Below are 24,772 nucleotides of genomic sequence, written 5' to 3' on the forward strand. Positions count from 1 at the left end.
GATGGCCACAGTTTTGACTTTTTTGATCACAATTGGAGGTTTGTGATGGTCAACGTTTCTTAAGGGTACAATATCTACGTTTTCTGCATTAAAGTTTCTTCTATGACTAGACATATTTTTTCAATTTTGTTACGGTTGTAAACTGACACTGAAATTTGAAACGTTTCCAACAATTTATAAATCTAGATAAATCTTTGATTATTTTGGTCACCTTTAATGGTGATGTATGTATTGTGCATGACTCTGATTGGTTGTCTGTACGTTGTCCAGTTTTAAGACACTTTTACATCATCAATAATCTGGATGTTAAGCTATCAGAAAAACTAATAAAAAAAACACTCAAAATAGAAAAAATAAATCACTGAAAAGTAACATAAATACACGTTGACAGTGAAAGATAAAATCTGTAGACTAACAACTAAACACAATGAAGGGCATTAAACGGGAGAACAACTGCCCAAGCTACTTTATCACTGCTTCTTTTGTTATTGTTATGATACAAACACCCCTAGTGGCAGAAATGTAATATTATGATATTCAGGGTCTTTAAAATAGGAAGCCTGGATTCTGTCAAGTCCCATTAAAGATGTGTCACCTCGTTCAACATGCCCATGTGCACACTCACACAGAGCCTGTTCTATCTGAACAGAATGTGTTCATGGATCCGCATTGCCTCATGGCCCAGGAATCTGATGTAACATTCGTTTCCACACCCTGGGCCCTTATTCAGTTTCATCATTTTCAAGCACCAAATAATCAGTTCCTCATGTAATGTCATGACATAACCTTGCAAATGACTCAATTATAAGTAATCAAACCCATATGGCTCAGTGGCTATTAACTGAAGTGTTTTAACAACAATTGTAAAAATTAGATCAGAGTTTGTGATACATTTGGTTTAACATTCTTGTCATGTCGTTGTGTCTCTGCAGAAGGGCTTCACTCCGTTGCATGTGGCTGCAAAGTACGGCAAGATCGAAGTCGCCAACCTGCTGCTGCAGAAAAATGCTCCGGCTGATGCTGCTGGGAAGGTAACGCATTTTGAAGCACTGGTATGAGAGAGAATGATGCTTTAAGAGCACAAAAAGAGCTCCCACATACAAAAAAACCTACAGTAAATATGTTTTATAATATTATGCAACTCACATGTGTATAAATTAGCTGCCTTCATGTTTGTTTTGTAGCTCCACTTAAAGCTTTCACATTTTTCTCCTCATCACTGCACAATACTGTATGTTTATCACGTTCTAACAATCTTTGTGTGTGTACGCTCAGAGTGGACTAACTCCACTGCATGTGGCAGCACACTATGATAACCAGAAGGTGGCGCTGCTCTTGCTCAACCAGGGAGCTTCACCGCACGCCGCTGCAAAGGTAAGAGCCAGTCAAAGTGCACCACATCGAATGTTCATTAATGCATTGATGCACCAAAACCTCTCTCTCACTCTCTTTGGCTCTGGATGAAAGCAGGCTGACCTAGTTTCAGTCGCCCACATGCAATTACACCATGCACTATAGCTGAGCGTTGCATTGTGATTGGCTGGCTGGAATCCCCTCTTCACTCCAACAGGATCCATCCAGAGAGGGCTGCCACTGAAATTAGCTAGGCCCCAATCACTTTTACGCACATAGTCAGGGTTCTTAGGCAATCCCTGGACCAGAGATGGGGTCGTTACTAAAAAAAAGTAATATATTACATATTACATATTACTTTAAAAAAAAGTAATATATTACACTACTTCGTTACTCTCTACATAAAGTAACTCGTTACTTTACTCGTTACTTTACTCGCAGGGCCGGCCCGCCCCTCCCTACAAGGCAGATCACGCGGACTGCTAGTTTTAAATGTTCTCTTTAGTTCAGTTTCCATTCCATAAGACTGATCCAGATAGCTCCTGAATGTTTTCCTATCTGATCGTGGCTGTCCTCTGTCTCCTGCTATCTGTATTTTGCGCAGTATATTTCTGCTCACGCTGTTGCGTCGGCGTGTTCTCCTGCGTGTTGGCCATGTGTTGCACTGGAACCATGGCCCTTTCTCATTTCTCTAACTCCCCTCTTCGACTCCTATCCTCGAGACTTAGTCCCGCCCACAGAAGATGCGAGCGGAGGAACCGAGGAGAGAGGAGGGGAACCGAGGAGAGAGGAGGGGAAGCAGCAGGCGGTTAGAGAAATGAGAACTCCTCTCCTCTGAGCGGTCATATTAAAGAGACGTCCATTAATGATGACAGGAGGCACAGCAGCCGTAGCAGTAAATATATAAGTCGTCATGAACACATCTGTCCATCAGACAGAGGTCTGATGGACAGATGTGTTCATGACGACTTATATATTTACTTTTAATTCATTAACAGTGCGGTATAATGAGACAATAACAGGCTACAGATGCGGGGACACACACACACATATATATATGTATATATTTATATAAATATATACAATTTCAGAATCAAACAGAGCACTCTCATAATAACGTAACACTATCAGAGACTGGATATATGCCCCCCCCCCCCTCTCCCCTCTGGTCGCTACAATGAGGAAAATAAATTACGGGCCAAAGGTTTTATTTACAAGTATTAAAAGTAAGCAGAGGACACCAAACCAACTGAGACCTGTCTGTCCGCTGCATCTACGCACACACTGTACCACACACACCTACACACTGTACCACACGCACATACAGCTCCTAAAACAGGCTACAGCCGTTGTGTATTTTATTATGTGAAGCACTAAATGGTTTTAGAAAAATATCGACTCTTTGTTTGTAGATATCTACTAAACTAAAGCAAATAAAGAGAGTAGGCCTGTTATACTGAGTGATATATATTATACACACTGCTCTGCTTTCTGCACGGACCTCACAGCTGTTCTCACTGTAAACATCGCGTTGCGATGAAAGCAGTTAATAAAATAATATCCAGGGATGCATGCAGAGCTGTCATTGGCTGAGATAAGTCCGGCCGTGCGTCACGACTCTTTGAAACATCTCTGTTGCCGGAAATGCATCCACGAAGGAGCCGTGGAGGACCCATCAGTGTATCCTCGGTTATAGCTCCTCCAGAGAGCCTCCTCGACGCTCGATCCTTGGTCCTCAAAGTGCATTTAGAGAAATGAGATGTCCTTCAACATGGCGCGCTGAAATTGATTTCCGGGTCACTACCGGAGGACCGAGGAGTCGAGGAGGGGGATTTGATGAAATGAGAAAGGGCCTATGACTGGAACACACCGCCAAGACTTCAGCCGAGCACGTACGAACTGCGCATGCGTGAGTGGCAATAACTCTCCTTACCAGCAGGCGGCGGTAGTGTGTATTCGTCATTCAAAACAGGCAACAACCAGAAAACAGAGCAGAAGAACAGACTACGTGATATAAACAAACAACAAATAGCTGTGCGTTAGCTTCACCTTAGCATGTGTTCTTTGCAGGTGTTTGTTGAGGTTTGATTATGACTGATTTTAGTAAGTAACGAAGTAACTCGTGTCGGGCAATGTTAGTAACTGTAGTGTGATTACTGAATTATAAAAGTAGCGCGTTACACTACTCCGTTACCGACAAAAGTAATATTATTACAGTAACGCGTTACACCCAACTCTGCCCTGGACATACAATGACGTTAGTGATTATTGTATACACTATTTATACTTTACTTTAGGTCCTGGACATAGGCTGTAATTATATGTGCTTAAAATATCGTTATACACCACTTAGTAATAAATAGTCTAAGAGGATAAAGCCGTCTCTATCAGTTAAAGTATAACAGCTGCAAAATGTAGACATAAATATAATTAATTTGCAATATATGGCTATATCATGAATTTGATGTTTAATTAGCTGAGTTGAGAAAAAAACATATTTACAGTTGTAAAACAAAAAACTTTGACAGAATCAACCACACTGTCATGTCAGTATGCTAGATATGAAGCTACGGTAAGCAGCATGTTAGCGTAGCTTAGCTTAGCATTAAGACCGAAAACTAGCTCAGTAACTTCTTTGACTTTCTATCAATTTAATTTTGATTCAGAAGGTTACCGCTCCCCCACAAAAATATAGCCTGTCACATAATTCTCTTTAAAACTGAATCTTAATGTTTTTGCATAGATAAGAAAGAAACAAATATTGTTTATTTTAGTTAGCTTCAGTGGCGCTGGTAGATGTAAACTTTGAACAGAGCCATGCTGGGTGTTTCTTGTGCTAACCTAAGCTAAATAGGTCCTTTGGTTGATATTTAATGAACAAATATGAGTCATATTATATATATATTACATTGTATAATCAGCCATTTTCATTCCTACCCTCACCTATGGTCATGAAGGATGGGTCATGACGGAAAGAACGAGATCGCAGATACAAGCGGCCGAGATGGGTTTTCTCCGCAGGGTGGCTGGTGTCTCCCTTAGGGATAAGGTGAGAAGTTCGGTCATCAGGGAGGGACTCGGAGTTGAGCCGCTCCTCCTTCGCGTCGAAAGGAGCCAGTTGAGGTGGTTCGGGCACCTAGTTAGGATGCCACCTGGGCGCCTCCCTAGGGAGGTGTTCCAGGCACGTCCAGCTGGGAAGAGACCAAGGGGTAGACCTAGGACCAGGTGGAGGGATTATATCTCTTCGCTGGCCTGGGAGCGCCTTGGGATCCCCCAGTCAGAGCTGGTTGATGTCGCCAGGGAAAATAAAGTTTGGGGCTCTCTGCTGGAACTGCTACCCCCGCGACCCGACCACGGATAAGCGGGAGAAGATGGATGGATGGATGGATGTATAATCAGCATCAAATATTAGACCCTCCAGAAAAACGCGGGCAAAAATCCTTGATTATGCAGGCTAAAATTCTTGATTATGCGATTAAACATGCGGGGGTTTTATGTGATTTTATGTGGTGAAATTGCGGGAAGTTGTTTTTTTAAAATATTGGGCTGTCTTATTTATTCTCTCTCACTGCCACTAACGTTAAACCCCTTTACTATTCAATTAAACACATTCAATGTTTATTTATTGTTAAAGCAATTGGGCTATTTTAATCACACTCTCTCTCACACACACACCCACACACACACTTCTCCGCCTCATTCTGTTTTCATTTACTTGTTCGTTATCTGACCAGCTTCAATCGTGTAGGCTATTCACCTCGTTTCTTGTAGCCCTCGAAAGGGTTTTGGAGGTTGATGCCTCGGTGAACGTGAGTTGTTTGTCTTTCTTGTCCGCAGCAGCAGAAAGCATTTTCGAATGTTTGAATGTATCAAAGTGGGTCGTCACCGTCGATTTTCTCTGATGCTCCAACACACAGTTGCACGGGGTGCAGAATAGTTTCCCCCCACTTTCGTGCAAGATATCGGGGTACTGCTTTGCCCGGTCTTTAGCAGAAATGTTCGTCGGTAAATGAGATGGATTAGATTTTCACACGTTCACTCTACGGTGTTGTTTACCTTCTGTGATGCGCAAACTGATGACGTCACATCATCATCATCATCATCATCATCACTACTTCACGTCAAGACCTATTGTCAAGACCAGTTCACCTTTTTTCCCTGAACTTTGTGTGGAAAAATGCGGGGATTATGCGGCCTTTTGATAAATATGCGCCATTTTGCTGATTATGCGGTAAACTATGCGATCGCAGAATCGCGTTTTTCTAAAATATAGGGTCTAAAATATTTTGTATTTTCTCTAAATTAGTTTGTATTAGATTTGAGTTATATGTAAGTGAATGATGGCAGTGTAAGAAACAAAGAAAAATAACTCTCTTCTCTGTACCCAGAATGGTTACACACCACTCCACATTGCCGCTAAGAAGAATCAGATGGAGATTACCACCACCTTGCTGGAGTACGGTGCCTCCACCAACACAGTGACCCGCCAGGGCATCACTCCTCTGCACCTCGCTTCACAGGAAGGCAACGTGGACATAGTGACGCTGCTGCTGGCCCGAGACGCTCCGATCAATATGGGCAATAAGGTACGAGAACTGAGTACAAAAACATTCATCTGATTACGTGGACTGTTTCCTTGTGTTTAAATGGCCAGAGCCTGACTCTAAAAGTCTGTAGGTCCTATCTGTTTTTCAATCTCTCCGTCTCCCTCTGTCTGCATATTGAGCTCTGTTTATTTGCGCTATCCCTATATTTGATTCATATTTATCCCTCTATCCTCAGTCCGGTCTGACCCCACTCCACCTGGCTGCCCAGGAGGATAAAGTCAACGTTGCTGAGGTGTTAGTCAACCAGGGAGCTACTCTAGACCCTGAGACTAAGGTATGAGTGTCTTGTTGTCTTCATGGTTTAACACTTTAGTCAAGAAAAAACTAAATATTCACTGCTTCTCTAATGTGAGGATTAGATGCTAGTCACTGTAAATTGAATTTATTTTGGTTTTGGACTGGATATTTTGACAGACCCTTGTCAATTGGAAAACACTTCAGTTTTGATATGACATTTCTCCAAGGCCCTGCAGGGATCAAAGTTATCCATTTCATAAAGTGTAATGAAACACATTTCAAGCAGAGCAACAAGGGACAATTACAACACCAATGATAATGCTAATCCCCAAATGATTTTCTCCGTCATCAGCTGGGATACACTCCGCTCCATGTGGCCTGTCACTATGGCAACGTGAAGATGGTCAACTTCCTGCTGAAAAATCAGGCGAAGGTCAACGCTAAGACCAAGGTAAACATTCAGTGCACATATTTCCTTTATTTCTTTGTGCATTAGAGATCTTAACACATATTCGATGTGTGTCACTGATAGTGTATGTCAGTGGGTGTAGAGTACATTTAAAAGGGTATTTTGTTGGCAGTGTCAGTGTTCTTTTACTCTAACTGTGTCTGTTTTCTCTCCTTTGCAGAACGGTTACACACCTCTCCATCAGGCTTCACAGCAGGGACACACACACATCATCAACCTGCTGCTTCATCAAGGAGCATCGCCCAACGAACTCACAGCTGTTAGTACACACTGACTCAGACAAATATTATACAAAACATTACAAATATCTTGACTTTGTAGATCTGCACTGTATCCAAATACTAACTGAAGAACAAAATACTCATCTCCACACATTGAGTACCTTATGATGTTTAAGGGTTTATTGTACACAAGTACTGAATAGTTTGGATTTTCTATTACCGTTCAAAATCAATAAGTCACAAATTTTTCTTTTTTGATGTCCAGAATGGGAACAGCGCTCTGTCCATTGCAAGGAGGCTCGGCTACATCTCTGTCGTTGACACGCTCAAAGTAGTCACAGAAGAAACTCTCACCACGCAGGTGTGTATGTGTTTTAACAGTAACTGCAATGTATAGTTTGGTTATATAAGTGTGTTATATAGGTTTTTGTGCATATAAACGGTCTGCAAAGAGGGAGTTTCTCTCCACACACTCCCTCCTTCCCTGAAACGCCTCCATGGGACTCCTTTGTTTACTTCTACATAGTGACATCACTCACACTTCTATTGGCTAGCACTCCAACATATTGTACTAGATTGGCTAAGGGGCAAGACATCTCTAAGAGGTTGACCAATCACAACAGAGCCAGCCAGCTAACCAATCAGAGCAGACTGGGCTCTGGTTTCAGACAGAGGGTGAAAAGAGGTGCTGCAGCACAGGCAGTATGAGAAAAATAAAGAGCGTTTTGAACATTAAAGCATACAGTATAAACAGGTCACAGTAGAGACACTAAATACATATGTCAAACTTATAATAGGGCTCCTTTAACAGAGTGAACTCTCATATAAGGCCGTTATCAAAACGATATTATATTTGAGATGTATTCTTAGTTATTATGTTTTGCTCTTTAATTTGCTATTGCTTCGCTGTTACATAATCTTTTTTCTGTGGAAAATACACACTAACTAATTTCCTCCTGGTCAATTTTGTCGGGTTTTTCAAACTCGCGTCATTGACACTCATGATTTCCTGCAATAGTGTTTGATATTTAAAGCATACCATTGGCTCAAATGGTAACTTTCTTCCCTGGTCGGTTTTTAGTGTGAAACATCTGCAGGAAGTGTAATTACATTGTTATGGTAACTTCACACCCATTAAAATAAGGGCAAAGGTGATGCAATTGAAACTAATGAATGAAAGCACTGTTATAAAGAAAAACTTGTAAACTTTTTAGAATTTGTGATGCTCCTTTGTGTTTAATATACAAAAAAAGTAATTAAATAGTGCAAGAGACATAATGGTGCATTAAAGCTACTGCTTTAAATTATTGTATGAATGTACACCATATTGTGTTAATTGAACCTCTACATACATGTCCATATGAGTAATGACATTCATTTAAGGCTTTTCTGTAATAATTGACTGTTTTGGCGGTTGGGCCTCTGTTCGACAGACTGTTACAGAGAAGCACAAGATGAACGTTCCAGAGACCATGAACGAGGTGCTGGACATGTCCGATGACGATGGTAAGGATTCATTTGTATACCTTTTTGATGTCTGAATCTGTTTTACTTGAAATGCATCTAAACAGTTTTTCTCTGTACAACCTGATTTTAGTCTCAAAATCAGGGAGAGACTGCCTACGTCTTTAAAATCTCACATCGAGTCATATTTGGCTTTTGGGCTTTTAGTCCCGGTACTGGTTTCCCTACTGTTGTTATGGGAACATTTTGTTGTTGTTGTGGAGTTATTCAATAGAAAATATGTTTTATTTTTTCCATCGTTAACATATTTTATTTTATTTGACATTCTAGCAACAATTATGATTCAAGCCTTTATTTAACCAGCCACTGGACATGAACTTTGTTTTGTTTTCTATTCTTTCTTTGCCTTTATTTTGTTATAATTTTTCCATATATTTTGGTTCCCTTATTCCTCTAACCCCTTTCCTCCATCCCAATCACACAGTCTGTAAAGCCAATGTCCCCGAAATGATCACAGAGGACTATATATCTGATGTGGAAGAAGGTATTATTCATCTTTCTTCATTTTTTTGTTCTTTTAATCTTTACTTCCTTCATACCTCATTTTGCTTGTCAGTCCTTGGTTCTTTCCAATCTTTGGTTGCTCTTTTTTGTGTCAAGATTTACATGTGCTTTATTCAATTGAAGCTAGTCAAATACCATGATATAATTGAGCTTTTTCATCTTATTTATTTACATCAAGGGAAATGTGCATGTGCGCTACACCCGACTGTGTTGAGCTGCTGCTTCCCTCTTCCACTCTCTGATGCTGTTTTGTTGTTAAACCCTTCAGTATTTTAATGCGTCGAAATGCAGGAAATATGCTATTTTCTCCCCGTTGCCATATCAACTGTCTGCATATGGCGATTTGGAGTGTGTGACAGATTTATTTTCATGCCGTGGAGTAGACTGCACACACACACACACTCGATCCTTTGTCTTCGGAGGGCTTGTCAGCGACGCGTCCATTGTAGTTTCACACATGTAGACCAAAGCAAACACGGTGTCAGCTGCTTGTGTGTGTGTGTGTGTGTGTGTGTGTGTGTGTGTGTGTGTGTGTGTGTGTGTGTGTGTGTGTGTGTGTGTGTGTGTGTGTGTGTGTGTGTGTGTGTGTGTGTGTGTGTGTGTGTGTGTGTGTGTGTGTGTGTGGTGTGTGTGTGTGTGTGTGTGTGTGTGTGTGTGTGTGTGTGTGTGTGTGTCTTTTCTCTTGGTGTCTAGTGTGGCTGAAAAGCGGCTGAACTTGAACTTTTCACTGACTTTCCCTAATGAGAAGAAAAAAACCTATAATTTGTTATAGTGAGATTTTCAATCAATAGCTGTTTTCAATGTTGCCCTCGGGTGTATTTGCTAAAGCATTGATGGTAAAGAATGGTAGACTTTCAGTCACCTTATGTGGTCACATGTTTCATGCCGTCTGCACATGTCAGTTTTTATGGCGTCTAAATGTCAACAGCCTGCAGAAATCACATTTCAGGGCTTCGAGACAACTTCTTCAGATCCCATTTACAATATATTTTGCAGTTATATATCTAACATAGATCTTTATATAGACTGTTCTTTGCAGGATCTCATAAAGTGTAGGCCTGTCCCATGATTTATCGCTATTTCCCTGAATATTTAGTGTGTTTTTCTAGTAAACCACACTTGGAGTAGATGAGTAGAAAGCAGAAAACCAAAAGAAAAGAGATAAAAGTGAAATGAATCGGACGAGTAAAGAAAGACGAGGAATAGAAGGAAAAGGGAAATATAAACAGGCACTCGGTAACTTCATTGGATAAGCATTTTAATGCAGCGTAATGTCTCCGTCAGTAATTTTCCTGCGTGCATGAATTAAAAAAGTGTAAAGATATTTCGAAAATAATTCAAACAAATATGGTTCAAGGTTTATTTTTGCTTTATTTGAACAGAGATGGATGTTGGAAATATCTGCATCAGCTATTCCTGTAAGTCAAAAAGTGGTGGTGTTGCTACTGTATAACTAACTCAAATAACCAGTTTGAAGTGGTGCAGCTGAACTTATTTTCATATGTATGTAATATGCACGTTTTGCCCTGAAACCAAATTCTTTGTGTGAGTTATTGTCTGTTGAGTTGCTTAAGCAGAGCAGCCATCTTTCATTTCTGATCTAAATATATCTATGAAGTGTAACTCTAGGCACACAAACACACACACATACAGAACACACACACCACACGTACTTTCCCAAGCTCACATACCAGCTGAGTAACAGCAATGATTAACATCTCCAATAACACACACACAGTTCTAAATCAGGACAGCCCACACACACACTCTACAGTCTTTAAGAACTGCTTTCAAATGAGTTTTTTCCCCAAAGCTTTAAAGTTCATTTATATGTAGTGGAAATCTGAATCATATGATACTTAACTATTTTTAAGGCAATAACAGATTTGCCACATGTTGGTTTATATTTGATGCCAAGGTTTTTACTTATTCCAATAATTGATCGTTGGTATAATGATATGTTTCCAGGGTTGCTTTCAGGCTAAGATCCAAAATTGGTCAGATGTTTTCATCTTTGACATTTCATATACTAAATATAACACTTGCAATTAGAAGAAAAATAGAAGAAAGATTGTTAGTAAGAAAGAAACCTACTCATTTGTCAAATGGCAACTGATTAATAGACTGTAACTAAGAACATTTGATATCAATAGAATTGGACTCGAGTCAGACTTAATAAAAAAAATAGTGCTTGAAAGGCAAAAATATTAAAGTTTCAATTTGATATAACTCTGGAAACTTCGAGTAATTAAATCTTAGTTGTGTTATAATCCTTGTAAAAAAACAACAACTTTTAACTCATTTTTGGACATAAACAGACTCTCAATTTCCATAAAACAACTTGAGACTTGATATGATTTTTGAGGCCAGGTAACAAATTAGTGTAGTGAGTTTTTAAACTCAAAATTAGAAAGAATATATACATGAAAATCAAGAATGAAAGAATAATTTTTTTTAAGGGATATGTTTATATTATGTACATACTGTATGTCCAGTGAAGCGTAGCCCTACAAAGCTTATATATGCAAGTATAGACACATCAACAACTGGCTTAATCCATCTTCATAAACCAATGTATACATACTAATAGACCTATATGTGACCCGCTCTATCGAAATCAGTCGGAAGTCGCAACGGCTCATTTAAAAATAAACGTGGATTTGCGTAAAAAACAATTTTTTCGGGGTTCGGGTGTTTTGTTTGATTTTAAATAAACAAAGTCTTGGCTTTCAGAATATGAAACTTTTATTTCCAAAATCACACGATAAATACATTTTTGAAGCTTTTAAAGGGACGAAGACAGGCACCTCTCACTCGCAATCTGCTCTTCCGCAGCGCCGCCCCCCCTCCCTACGGCTGACATTATGAATGTACGTGTATACTGTATAGTAATCATAAATAACACGGCAGGGTCCGTTACAGTTTGTTTTCATCTGATTTCAATTAAACAAAGTCTTGGCTTTCAGAATATTAAACTTGTTTCGGCAAATTCAGATGATAAATACAACTTTAAAGCTTGTAACGGCATAATTACAAGCGGAGAACGGAGTAACTTAACGTCACAGCAGGCATAACAACAGCCGGTGTTTCTCGTGTTTTCCCCGGGAAACAAACGCAAAAATACACAAACACTCACTCGCGAGCTTCCCCCAGACCAGTAATCCAAACGAAAATATCTTCCCTCCGTAGTATTTTGATCATTTGCTCCGCTAAATAATCAATCAGATCGATCCAGAGAAGAGGAAACTTTTAAGGCCTTTTTCTCAAAATGATGACTCTGTAACAGTCATTATATAATGTAACATATTTTGCTTAATATTTGGAGTACAAAAACAATCCTGATATCATTAGAAAGCTAGGAATCTCCTCTTTCCAACAGTGTATACAACTCAAAATGTGTCTTCGGGTCAATACGACTGATTTCGATAGAGCAGGTCACATATGCACTGTATATGTCTATGGTGCAAAGTTCAGTGTATTCTGCATCGTTTTAATGCTACCTTCAGATTGGTTGGTTTAAAAATGTTGGTCGTAACAGCAGTCTGTTTTCAGTTGATTCTCTGAATTTTATTATTTGACCATTTAGAAAAAACAGTCAAGCAGTTAGGTCAACCCCTGATGCAAAATCCAAGCAGAGTTACCGTCTGAGTTCCTGCAATCACTGCTTCCTCCTGAGGTGACAGAAAAACACAAGCTGTTAGACGTGGTAGTTGCACACAGAAGCAGCAGCAGCAGGTAGAAAGATGCAGAGATCAGTCAGGATGAAGATATACTGTACATGGGAGCATAGAAGGCAAAGTATGTGTACTAGTTAGCCGATAGAAAGATAACCAAGCAGACAGACCGGTAGAGCAAGGAAGTGACAAACAAGATAAACAAAACAAAGCAAAAAATAAAAAACAGGAGAGCATGTATACTGTACTGCATAGGTAGAGAGTCACACATCCACTTACTATTTCTGTCCTGCAGTGAGCTCTAGGTGTCTGTCCCCCTCCACACACACACACACACACACACACACACACACACACACACACACACACACACACACACACACACACACACATTTACACACACTGGATAATCCTAGAGCAGGGTGGGTAGGCGGGAGAAAGCCGATCTGTTTGTGTGAGCGCTGGGCTGTGAGAGAGAGAGACAGATAGTGTGTGTGTGAGTGAGTGTGTGCAGGAGATAGAGCGACTGAAAGTTAAAGGTAGTCCGTGAAAAAAGTTAGTTCAGGGTGAAAATCCTGCAAACTGGACTCCTGGCTGAATGAATTGCTTCAAAGCAGGAGGTGAGTTTTCGGCTGACATGAGAATGGGCTGGAATGTAGCCAGTTGGGGTCTGTTATGGAGAAAGTGCAGGGAGGGGGGAGGGGTGCTGGAGCAGCAGGGGATGAAGGGACAGGAGGGTGAGGCGGGGGTCTCCAGAGCTTTGTGGTTTGTTGGAATGCCTTCCTTTTCTTTCTCTTTTCGTCCCTCCGCCTGTATGCACTTGTACCCCTCTCCCACTTTTTAACTCCTCCTCTGCTGCCTTCTCTGTTTCTACTGTGCGGTTCATCAGTACTACAGTAACTCTGAGAGGAATACCATGCTGCTCTCTGTTTCCCTGCTCTAACGTATGTTTTAACAGCTTTCTTTTATGGCTTGAGTGATTTGTTTGCTGTGATGACATGGACTTCTGTTGTGGGTATTTGTATTAAGAGGAACATTCATTACATAAATGTGTGGTTAGTCACTTTACTCAGACATAGAGATGTCAACCTGCTTTTATTGCTTTTATTGTTAATGCTAGAGCTGAATGGTTCATTGACTTGCAAAGTAATCGATGGAAAGCAAAATAATCACCAACTATTTTGATATTGATTTTTCTTGGGTTGATGTCAGATATACTGGGTTTTTCACTCAAATAGGCAGATTTCATGCTTTTCTCTTTTTTAAATGATAATAAAGTGACTATATTTTGGTTTTGGACTGACAACACAAGACTTTTAAAGACATCACCACAGATCTTTTGAAACTAGGATGGACCATTTTCTGGCATTTTATAAACCATATGATTAATTTATATAATAACCGGCAGATTAATTGACATTGAAAATTGTCATTAGTTGCAGCCCTAGTTAACTCACTAGAATAACCTGAGAGGAAAAGTTACTGACAGCAGCACGATTTATTGTTTGCAAGCTTTACTGTTAACATTTGTTTGTCATCTGGGGACTGAGACAAAAAGCCTTTAGTGACAGCACAGACTTTTGTTTTGTGTGTTTGTTGGACCGCAGCTGAACTGGAAAACGGCCTCCGGGGCAGAGGCTGCATTGATCTGTCTGTTTTAAAAGAGCTACTCTGTAATGGTCTGTGTGTGGACAGTAAAAACAAAAAACATAGAGAGTAGCCAATAAGTTCCATTTGCACTCACATAATTTCCCACTCTAGCCAGTGCTAGGCTGCCACAGCTAAATGTTGATCGGTTTAATTAAACAGTTATTGATTTTTGTTTTGAAATGGTCCCTCACAAGAAGATTATAGCTACTAAAAAGCCAGAGAATCAATTACGCTTACTTTCGTAACCTTTCTTCGGCCCTGTGTGTTCTCAACCTGCAGGTGATGATGCAATGACGGGGGACACAGACAAATATCTAGCCCCCCAGGACCTGCGGGAGCTGGGGGACGACTCGCTCCCACAGGAGGGCTACATGGGCTTCAGCGTTGGAGCGCGTTCACAGAGGTAAGACCCACTATGACCTTTCCCACAGTTAATAAACTATATTGTGACTATGTCTATGTTTGCTAATGTACACGTATATCAGTTGCTATGACGTATAATAACAAATGACACGTTTATTGATGTTTCTGATGTGTATAGGCCCGGTCACAGCATTTTCACAACAACGCTTATTTAATATAGCTTGCAGGGTTGACATTCATTGAACTCTGGCACTTTGAACATTTGACCTTTTAGAGTGCATTAGTGATGACCTATTTCTGTTAACCAACCGGGAAGTTAGCATCGCCCTGGTTCCCTTCACAAAAAAACCAATCGGTTTCCCTTCATTCCCAGTTGGTTTGGATTATTGAAGAGAATAAGCTCTGTGGCAAACAAAGCTTAATGATATGTACAAGTTGTGTCCAGCAAGATAATCACCAGACCTATAGATAGTGGTGGTCTAATGTAGAGTGAGGTGGGGTGAAGATCGGAAGGTTGTGAGTTCAAATCCCGCCAGGAACACCACCACTAGTGTGCCCTTGAGTAAGGCACTTAGCCATTATTTACTCCAGGGAGAATGTCCCTGTAATTGTAAGTCGCTTTGGATAAAAGCGTCAGCTAAATGAAATGTAATGTAATGTAATAAACAACACTTTTCAGATTCTGCTATCTGAAGAAGCAAATGGCTAAGGCTAGGCTATAAACTAACTTCACCTAGTTACATGTCCTCAACGTCACCATCACTTAGCTAAAGGTGGATTTGTTTTTGGCGGGATGACATTTAAGGTCCTAGACCAGGGGTTCCCAAACTTAAAAAGCTGAGCAGATACTCAGTTTCACTCTCAGTAGCGGCAGCTCGATTCTGATTGGCTTGAAGGGCGGTCGTGTGATTTAAAATATTAATAAATAAAAAATATTAAAAGATTGGCATCAAAGGACACATAGATTGATAGATATGCAGTTATTAATAACATCTAAAATAGAAATAAATGTAACTTTAAAAAAAGAAAAAAAATTCCCCTTTCCCTCAAACTTTGTGTGACCCCCCTGGCGGCCCCCCGGGGGGTCGGGGCCCCCACTTTGAAAAACACTGTCCTAGACAACAACCGTATTCTCATTCAGCCACTAGTTTGCAAGCTTTAAAATGTCAATGCTCATGAGTAGGGTATTTACTGACTTGAAAAATTACGTATTGAGATTGGGTTAACAACAAAACTTGTTTCAGTCATCAAAAACTTCAATACGAGGGAACCCAAAGTGCAAACATGTTGACTCATCTCCATGTTTTAGGACTTACTCCTGCAGTACCCTTTAGCAAAGTATTTTGACAATGGTAGGAATCAAAGAGCCAGATAATCCAAAATGAAGGGGAACTATTGTTAGCTGCTACTCTAACAGGAAGTGTCTGGGTTAATAGAAATTGTCTTTTTATGTATTGTAGTGATATGCTAGATATTTTCACCATTTAGTTTATAGTTACTACACTGTACCAAGGTATAGCAATGAATTTGATAGATACACTCAGCTTAGACGTGCTCAAGACTTTTTTTTCAAAGTTTATTGGACTTGTTTCTAAGTGGTATTGTAGGAGCTCCTTTTTTCTTCTCGTATTGTACAGAAGAAGTAAGGCTTTACATTATTCTGACCCCCGGCACACAGACTTTCCTCTCACCAGTGGGAGGTTATAGTTCGCTTTCTGTGGCTGTTGAACTTTCTCGCTCACACAAAACTATTGACGTTTGTGCAACCCCGCTGAAGAGGGAGGGGTTATTGAATATCTGAACAGTGACACACACACGGACACTGAGCCACAGGAAATGAGAAACATGTTCGATTTCATGGCACTTAGCCCCAGGTTACAATAACACACACTGTGGGTTGGGATGCGTGTGTGTGAGTGTGTGAATACGTTTAACTATATTGCTGGTCCGCTGTAGAAATGAGTTCAAATGTCTTCGTGTTCAGTCGATTTAGGAAGTGAATTATCTATAAATCCCTCTTAGCTGAAAGAAAAACATCATGTATGTTTTTAGTTGGCCACAGTTTTGTCAGTGAAAGCCATGAAACATTGTTGATGCATTATCCTTTTGGACATCACTTAAAGCAAAACAGGCACACCCAATAAAGTGTGGAAATAACTGCATGGTCCAGATGTCTTTTGTCCCACCATTTTAAAGTTTTATTTTGAGTCTTATCCCCCGACTGAAGGCTTTTTTTTAAGCCAATGTCCAACACTTGGTGAACAATGTGAATTAAAATACTTACTTGATTAGCTTTAAGTCATAGTTTGTCTTTAAATAAATAGGTTGTTTACTTAACTTAAGTAACATAAGTCAGTTAAGTACGTTGTGTATGTGACCTAGGTTGGTTAAAGTTTGTTAACTAATATTGGCAAGTTCAGGATTTCACAATAACAGAAATTAGTAGTCAAAACCAATGCCAGTAATTCCAGGTCTTTCCATACCCAATTTGATAGCTTATTAAAAAGCTAAAATAAAACAGTACATCCCATGTACTTCAACCTACACTCCTTTATAACCGTTTGCAGGTTCATGTTACAAAGGTAAACGGGTCAAACATTCCCTCTCTAATACCAATTTATATTGCAAACATCAACTATAGATATTTAAGTTTCTTGCCAAAAATATCCCATGACATCATGATTACAGGCCACTGAAAAGGCTGTATTCAATGTATTTTACAAGTTTGGATTTGAAGCAGGATGACATGTCGGGGGTTAAGATGAAGAAGCACTGATGTTTTCCAGAATATTGGGAGTTCATAAGGTAATTTGTCATAAATGGTATGTGTGCTCAAAGTTGTAGTCCGACAGTGATCGGTGTGGATACCAGGCAGGTTAATGGGCACTCAGTCAGTCAGACAGACAGACAGTCAGTCAGGTAGTGAGACAGACAGTCAGGTAGTGAGACAGACAGTCAGTCAGTCAGGTAGTGAGACAGTCAGTCCGTCAGTCAGGTAGTGAGACAGACAATCAGTCAGTCAGGTAGTGAGACAGTCAGTCAGGTAGTGAGACAGTCAGTCAGTTAGTGAGACAGTCAGTCAGTCAGGTAGTGAGACAGTCAGTCAGTCAGTCAGTTAGTGAGACAGTCAGTCAGTTAGTGAGACAGTCAGTCAGTCAGGTAGTGAGACAGTCAGTCAGTCAGTTAGTGAGACAGTCAGTCAGTTAGTGAGACAGTCAGTCAGTCAGGTAGTGAGACAGTCAGTCAGTTAGTGAGACAGTCAGTCAGTTAGTGAGACAGTCAGTCAGTCAGGTAGTGAGACAGTCAGTCAGTCAGTTAGTGAGACAGTCAGTCAGTTAGTGAGACAGTCAGTCAGTCAGGTAGTGAGACAGTCAGTCAGTTAGTGAGACAGTCAGTCAGTTAGTGAGACAGTCAGTCAGTCAGTTAGTGAGACAGTCAGTCAGTTAGTGAGACAGTCAGTCAGTTAGTGAGACAGTCAGTCAGTCAGGTAGTGAGACAGTCAGTCAGTTAGTGAGACAGTCAGTCAGTTAGTGAGACAGTCAGTCAGTCAGTTAGTGAGACAGTCAGTCAGTTAGTGAGACAGTCAGTCAGTCAGTTAGTGAGACAGTCAGTCAGTTAGTGAGACAGTCAGTCAGTCAGGTAGTGAGACAGTCAGTCAGTTAGTGAGACAGTCAGTCAGTTAGTGAGACAGTCAGTCAGTCAGGTAGTGAGACAGTCAGTCAGTTAGTGAGACAGTCAGTCAGTCAGCATTTGGCATGATTCTACCAACCTGGCCTTCTCCTCTCTACATCTCTCCACTTCTCTGTTTGTTCATGATCTTTTATTCTCTCCTCATGTCCGTTCTTAATGTTAGCCCCAAAGTCAGGTAAGGCTGAAGGCATGAAGAGCCCCCCCCCCCCAATACCTAACCCCTTCCCACATTTCACCCCTTCCCCTCCCCAGACTCCAGTGGTCAACTGAAATAAATCTTTACTGTGAATGTTTGACTACTAACTCAATGATTTTCGCCAGATCTTTTTTGTTTTAACACTTTTGTATGTTGACATCAGGCCCTGTGTTGCGTACTGTGGTCCACTTGTGTGATATTTTATGTATGCCTTCATTTGAAAACAGTTGTGCTGTGTTCCCTGCCTGTGAGGGAGCAGCTCCATGAGTGTGCTTTTGTGTTGGACTGTGGTGACTGTTTCATAACCGCCTGGGTCTTTGTGCGTTAGCCACAAAGGTGGAGCTTTGCATTATTTTGGTTTATGTGCAGAGTTTTCCCTCATCACGCTTCCAGGGGCCTGAACTGATATATCTGTCGGCAATAGCTATTGCCTACATCAGTTTAATGTCATGTAAGGAACAGTAAAGAATAATCTTACTGTCTGTGGTCGAGCACATTTTTTCTTGAGCAATATATGTTTTGTTTGTTTCTTTTATATGGAAATGTACATTTAAACTGTTTTAATTTATTATGAATTTAATTTACACAATATATTTTTTAATAATAATGATATATCTAGCTTGAAAATAAACTACAAAAAGTCATTGAAAATATAGGATGATTTATTTATTTTTTGCCAACAATATCAGTTTTTACAAAGTACAGCATCATCAATTATCTTGGTGCCACTATTTCAATATTTTATTAACAATACAAACCTGAATGTTGTATCTATTAGATAGATTACATCTATTAATTATATATAATATAATTATTTTGTTGTATACAAATATCATAGTATTGCATGTTTTCCTTACACAAAGTGTTATTGGGCCATGGGTGGAGCTTTCATCTATTATTACATTTGACATTTTCAGTCTTTCAAAATATAAAAACATTTTTATAGAGAAATTAATATCCTAGAGATCATCAAATTAAATGTGAAAATAATTTGTGATCGCTTGGTAATGGGATCGTTATCTGAACAATACAACCTTTTGTAGTCCAAAGGTATAGCCTTTTCTATTATGAGGAAGTTGCTTTATTATTTTGAGATAGCAAAAGACTCTTGCAATCTTGAGATAATATCATTTAAATATATATCATTTATATTGCCAGACGGCCTTTCTGTGCTTCCACAGATTTGTCCTGTCAGAATGAGTTGCTGCGCTACAGAGCAGCTCCTCTGAACACCGGCTAATTGGTTCACACCGGTTTACTTACAGTATGTGGAGCAAATAGAGCTGCTGTAACCGCGGTAGAGACATTAAGCAAACATTCATTTTTTTGTCATTGCCTGGGAATGCTCTTAATTCATCTCACTAATGTCTCATAAACAACACAGCTCATCGTCCATGACAACTGTATTTGGACAGAAGTGTAAGACAAAATTAGCAGCTAATCATCTGCCTATTTTTTATCTTGTAAGCCAGCCTACTGTCCTCATGCTGTGTCCATTGTCTATCATATAGTAGTTTGCTTAGCTTTCATTAGCTACTCTGCTACCCTCAGGCTTTCAGGGCATTCGAATTGTGTGCCGGCATGATGTGAGTACCTCTGAGACTGAAGAGGCTCAAAAAAAGTTGGTGCAAACCCTAGGAATTGTTGTAACAATGTTATTTGGAAAATCTACATTGTCAACTGCATTTGCATCTGGATTTCTACAGTTTTTGTAATTGGTGTTGTGGCCTCATACAGTATCCTTTGTACACCACTCCCTTCTTTCTAGCAATGGAAACACTTTTAAGTTCTCTCCTAAAGATCGTTCTTCCTTCATGTGGTTGTTGTTGTTGTCACTGGTGGCATACAGTCAGGTTCCTGGAAGCTGCATGCATTTAATGTGTTTATGTTTGTTTTTTCTGTTCACTTTCTCCCCCCCCCCCCCCCCCCTTACACCCCACCTTCCTCCCAACCCCTCCTCTGCACCTCCCCTCTCCATCATTGTGAATGTTGTCTTGGTAACCGGCAACCCCACCAAGCCTGCGTTCCTTCAGTTCTGATAGGTCCAACACATTGAATCGGAGCTCCTTCACACGGGACAGCATGATGATAGAGGAGATGCTGGCACCTGGCAAGGACATGGTACGTTCTAGGTGTCTCTTTTTTTTCCCTCTCCATGTTAGCATTAATTTCAATTTCTTTCCTGCTCAGTAATCCACAGGTCATTAACCTCAACAAGAGACAGAGTGTTCTGTCTCTAAATGTGCCATGCTGACTAAGCGCTTTGTGAAAGGCCAGGTTAAACCAATCCTCTTACACCTGAGGTTGTGTTGACATGAAAACGGCCAATCCTGTTACATAGGACTGAAAGAGGAAATGGGATCAGTGGTGAGTGGTGCTATCTCCGAGGGATTGCATGGACCACTTACTTTCAGGGTGCAACAAATTGGCTTTTTCAAAGTAAAGTTGGAATTCATGTGAAATTTCTTTTTTAGAGGGTTACTGTATATCGCATGAGCCAAGAACAACCCAACCAGGCCTGGCATCAGTAAACTTCTAACTCCTTATGAGTTTGTTTTGAAGACTTGTCAAATATCTTCGTTAGTGTCATGATATAAATGATATTGTTCTCCATCTATAAGCATTATTAGTTCTAGAATCAAAAAAGATGGTTTGGATAAAGCCTCTTGTTTTGGCAGCGGTAGTTCCATGAGGCCTTGAAAACCTTGAACTTTTGTGAATTTAAGGACAACAAAAGCTAAGCCTTAATAGTTTTCAAGACTCAAAATGTCTTTCATTGTTTTGTTGGTAATAGTTAGTAAATAGACATACTGCTGTCTGCATGCGTTTCCCACAGTTAGATATTGTTAATGCCTCACCTGCCTCAAGAGAGTCCAATGGTTATTAACATTGATCCGTCTCTCAGACTATGTCGTGTTGGGTTATTAGATATGAGGGAATCGAGTGGGATCCCTGATAAATTACAAAAAAACTAGAAATGTTCCCAGCATTAGAAATCGCTGCTTATTGTTAGAAAATGTCATTGCCAACATAATACATGATACAGAAACAATCGTCTTTTAATTCCTTTTTGTTGACAGATGTTTTTATTTATTTCATCAAATATGTCAAACTCCACAATGCTTTACAATAGTTGCCATATTTTAAGTATTGCACTTTCAAACAGTTGGAAGACAGGTCCAGAAACACCTAATCTATTTACAAATATATTGAATCCTACATTCCCTATGAAAAGAATTAGGCGGAGAACTTTAAAGCTTTTCTCAGAAGAAGTCTCGCCATGTTCTAGTATGCATGCAATTTATTTTCCTGCAAATGTGTGACAGACAGTGTTGCTACACTGAGTAATGTAATTCAGAGAAACATGGTTTAATGATGTGTGAATGTAACAGCTGCTAAATAACAGCTCGTCTCCTCTCACGCTGCTCCAGATGCTCTGTAAGGAGAGGTCTTTCATTGTAGAGAAACGCAACAAGGTAGACGTTTAAGTGCATGTGAGAATATGTCATTCACACTTTTTCATTTGATCATGTTTTATATGTGGTGTATTTATTTTTTTCATCAAAGCATGTATATGTATATTCATAATTTTCTCTTCATTGTTACTATGTTCTTAATCCATGTGTTGATGATGAATAATTTGAGACATACTTACTGGATTCCTTCCTTATTAATGATGGGATTGAATAAGAGTCATATTTTGTTCATCTTATATGGTAGGAATTCCAATGTTTTGTCATCAACTCATTAACATTTGTTATATAGGTGTTTATAATTATTACAAACGTTAACACTCATAACAGTTCCATTGACGTTTTATGACATATGGCTATTTTTTGGGAATAAAACACTACATTTTTAAGTCAGCAAACTGTGTCTTTATTAATGCATTTTAGCATTTATTAGCCGTAAAATTATTTTTAAAGACCCGTTTTCTTTACCAATTGCATCCATTTACTTTAAACATATGGTGCTGGTTTTCTGTTCTTACCGTCTGTAAAGGAGTCGATTTTCTTTTATTTAAAAGACTATTGTTCTGGTAATGTTTTCCTTTTTTCCCACTAATATACTAAATGTATAGATGGTATTTTTGATTGCTTGGGTACTCATACAGTACCTTCAGATGTTCTATTTCATAACGACAGCTGCTGCCGTCTCCTGAGTATAGAAATAATGTTATGACTCAGCCATAAATCCTGCAAGCGGTACTAGTGTTGATGCCACCTTCCCCAGAGGAGGTGAAACTAGAAATAAGCTTGAGAGGAAATGCCTTGTCATCATGTTATATCAGAGCTCACGGCTAGCTCTTGAGAATAAAACTAAAGGTTAAGGAAACGAGAAAAAAGCCAACTTTTCTTTTAAAAGTCAGACTTTATCAACACATTTTCATATTTGTTTTGTATACTTCATGGCAATTTAAATGCACGAATTCATCCTCATCATACATTATGTATTTCTTCTTCTGCACATGCAATGTCGGTCACATGCACACACACTAATGCATTGCAATGACCTTGTCTCCTCCACAGCATCTGGCGGTGGCTAAGGACTGCGATAACGACTCTCTGAGGAGATACAGTTGGACCCCAGACGCCCATGATAATGTCAACATAGTGTCCTTGCCAATACACTCGGGGTAAGCACGTTTTAAAGTGGATAAAGAAGGATACAAGACATGTGCTTGTCTGTGTTTCCTCCCACCTGTATATTCTCTGTCTGTCTCCCTTTTTCATTTACTTTTCCCTTGAGAAAATGGCCCCTACCTGCAGCAGTTTCTCTTCTCCCCCTCTGTCTGTTAGCAAAAGTTACACTTCACTTATTTCCGTAGTCACTGTATTCAATCAGTCTGCAAATACATTTAACCTTAGAAACTGATGGCTTCAGTTTTTCTCTGTGTTTAACCAAACCCTAAAATCTGAACTGTGCTCATCTGATGCTAAAGGTCAGGTAAATCCTTGGCCTCGCCGCAACAGATCCCACTGTGACTCAGAGAAATGCGGAAATTAAGGAAATTAAAGAAAAAGTTTGACATTGTCGGAAATATGCCCTTAGCTTTCTGGCGTAGAGTTCGATGAGAACATTTACTTCAGGTATGTCCAGTAAATTGAAAAGGAATAATGGCAACTGAAAGTAGCGAATTAGCTTAGCTTAGCACAAAAGACTTGAAACCTGGAAAACATTGATCCTTTCTAAGATCCCCCCAGCACCTCTAAAGCATACTTGGGTTGTGTTTGAAATCCCATCAATACAAACTTAATTAGTATCTACTAAATACTGTGCACTAAATAACATTTGAAAATGTCATTTCACACTTACCTTAACTCAAGCAATTTGTCGTATTTATTGACAATAACGTTTAAATCAATACTTCTCCGAGCTGCCGTAGAATTTATATATTTCAGTATTATATCAATGCAAATTTAAATTGTTAAAGGTTTTAAATTATATTATTTTGTATATGTGAGCATTTACCCTCGTGACCGCACCTTAATCTTTCGTTATTATTTTATTGGTTAATGATTTAAACCAGCTTTCCTGCAGTCCGCCATTGGACAGTCTAAGTTAAATATGTCCCGTGAATTCATGTGTCATACTCAGAAATTCCTGCTAATCTTCTTTACATCCAGGCATTTCTGGCGTACACAAATCAACATACAGTACTTTGAAATTGGAACACATTGCATACACAATTTTACACCACACTAATTATCAATAGTTAGCAAATTACAATTCAGACTTGGTGCTAAGCTAAGCTAACCGGCTGATAACTGTGAACCAATATATAAAAGACAGGCTCAACTTCTCATCGAACCCTCGTCCAGAAAGCGAATAAGCATATCTCCCAAAATGTCGAGCTATTCTTTAAAGGACTCCTTGGTGGTGGTCTTCTCAGTGGTGTTTCCTCTGACAAAGCTCTGTTGTTGACCTGTCACTCCTGCGTTGCTTTGTCGTCCATCCTGCAGTTTTTCCTCTCCGCTCCCGCAGTACGACAGCAGGTGATTGACTGTGATTGGTTGCCCTCTTTTGTCACCTCCACCTTGTTTGTTGTTACTTCCTGGTGACATCACGCCCCCCCCCTCTCCGTTCACTCATAACATCTGTGTTTGCTCTCCTCACACATGAACTGTGTTGTAACAGATCGAATTTTTGGACCTTGCGTGTATTCCTTTTGTTTGGAGGAAATCTTTGTGAGTCTCTTCAACCTATAATATGTGACATTTTTATGTTCAAATGTCTGGTTAAATTATTTTTTATCACATTTTAAGGTACATTTTTACAATACT

The 24,772-nt window shown here is 39.6% G+C and overlaps 1 protein-coding gene across 50 annotated transcripts in view; it reads left to right on the plus strand.

Moving 5' to 3' along the window:
* Nucleotides 1-24,772, plus strand: part of LOC117547361 (ankyrin-3-like) — a 187,857-nt gene that overhangs the window by 122,518 nt on the left and 40,567 nt on the right. For 19 of the 50 annotated variants that reach the window (XM_034218010.1, XM_034218008.1, XM_034218018.1 and 16 more), the window contains 15 exons: nt 933-1,031; nt 1,276-1,374; nt 5,742-5,939; nt 6,136-6,234; nt 6,550-6,648; nt 6,827-6,925; nt 7,153-7,248; nt 8,321-8,393; nt 8,836-8,895; nt 10,298-10,333; nt 14,519-14,642; nt 20,507-20,609; nt 21,920-21,964; nt 23,018-23,124; nt 24,452-24,484. In XM_034218010.1, coding sequence (XP_034073901.1) covers nt 933-1,031; nt 1,276-1,374; nt 5,742-5,939; nt 6,136-6,234; nt 6,550-6,648; nt 6,827-6,925; nt 7,153-7,248; nt 8,321-8,393; nt 8,836-8,895; nt 10,298-10,333; nt 14,519-14,642; nt 20,507-20,609; nt 21,920-21,964; nt 23,018-23,124; nt 24,452-24,484 — 1,370 coding nt within the window. Of the gene's footprint in view, nt 1-932; nt 1,032-1,275; nt 1,375-5,741; nt 5,940-6,135; nt 6,235-6,549; nt 6,649-6,826; nt 6,926-7,152; nt 7,249-8,320; nt 8,394-8,835; nt 8,896-10,297; nt 10,334-14,518; nt 14,643-18,455; nt 18,468-20,506; nt 20,610-21,919; nt 21,965-23,017; nt 23,125-24,451; nt 24,485-24,772 lie in introns of all 50 variants that reach the window. The other 31 variants (XM_034218034.1, XM_034218040.1, XM_034218053.1 and 28 more) reach the window with 20 other exon arrangements.

Source organism: Gymnodraco acuticeps, unplaced genomic scaffold (assembly GCF_902827175.1).
Source record: "Gymnodraco acuticeps unplaced genomic scaffold, fGymAcu1.1, whole genome shotgun sequence".
Classification (NCBI taxonomy): Eukaryota; Metazoa; Chordata; class Actinopteri; order Perciformes; family Bathydraconidae; genus Gymnodraco; species Gymnodraco acuticeps.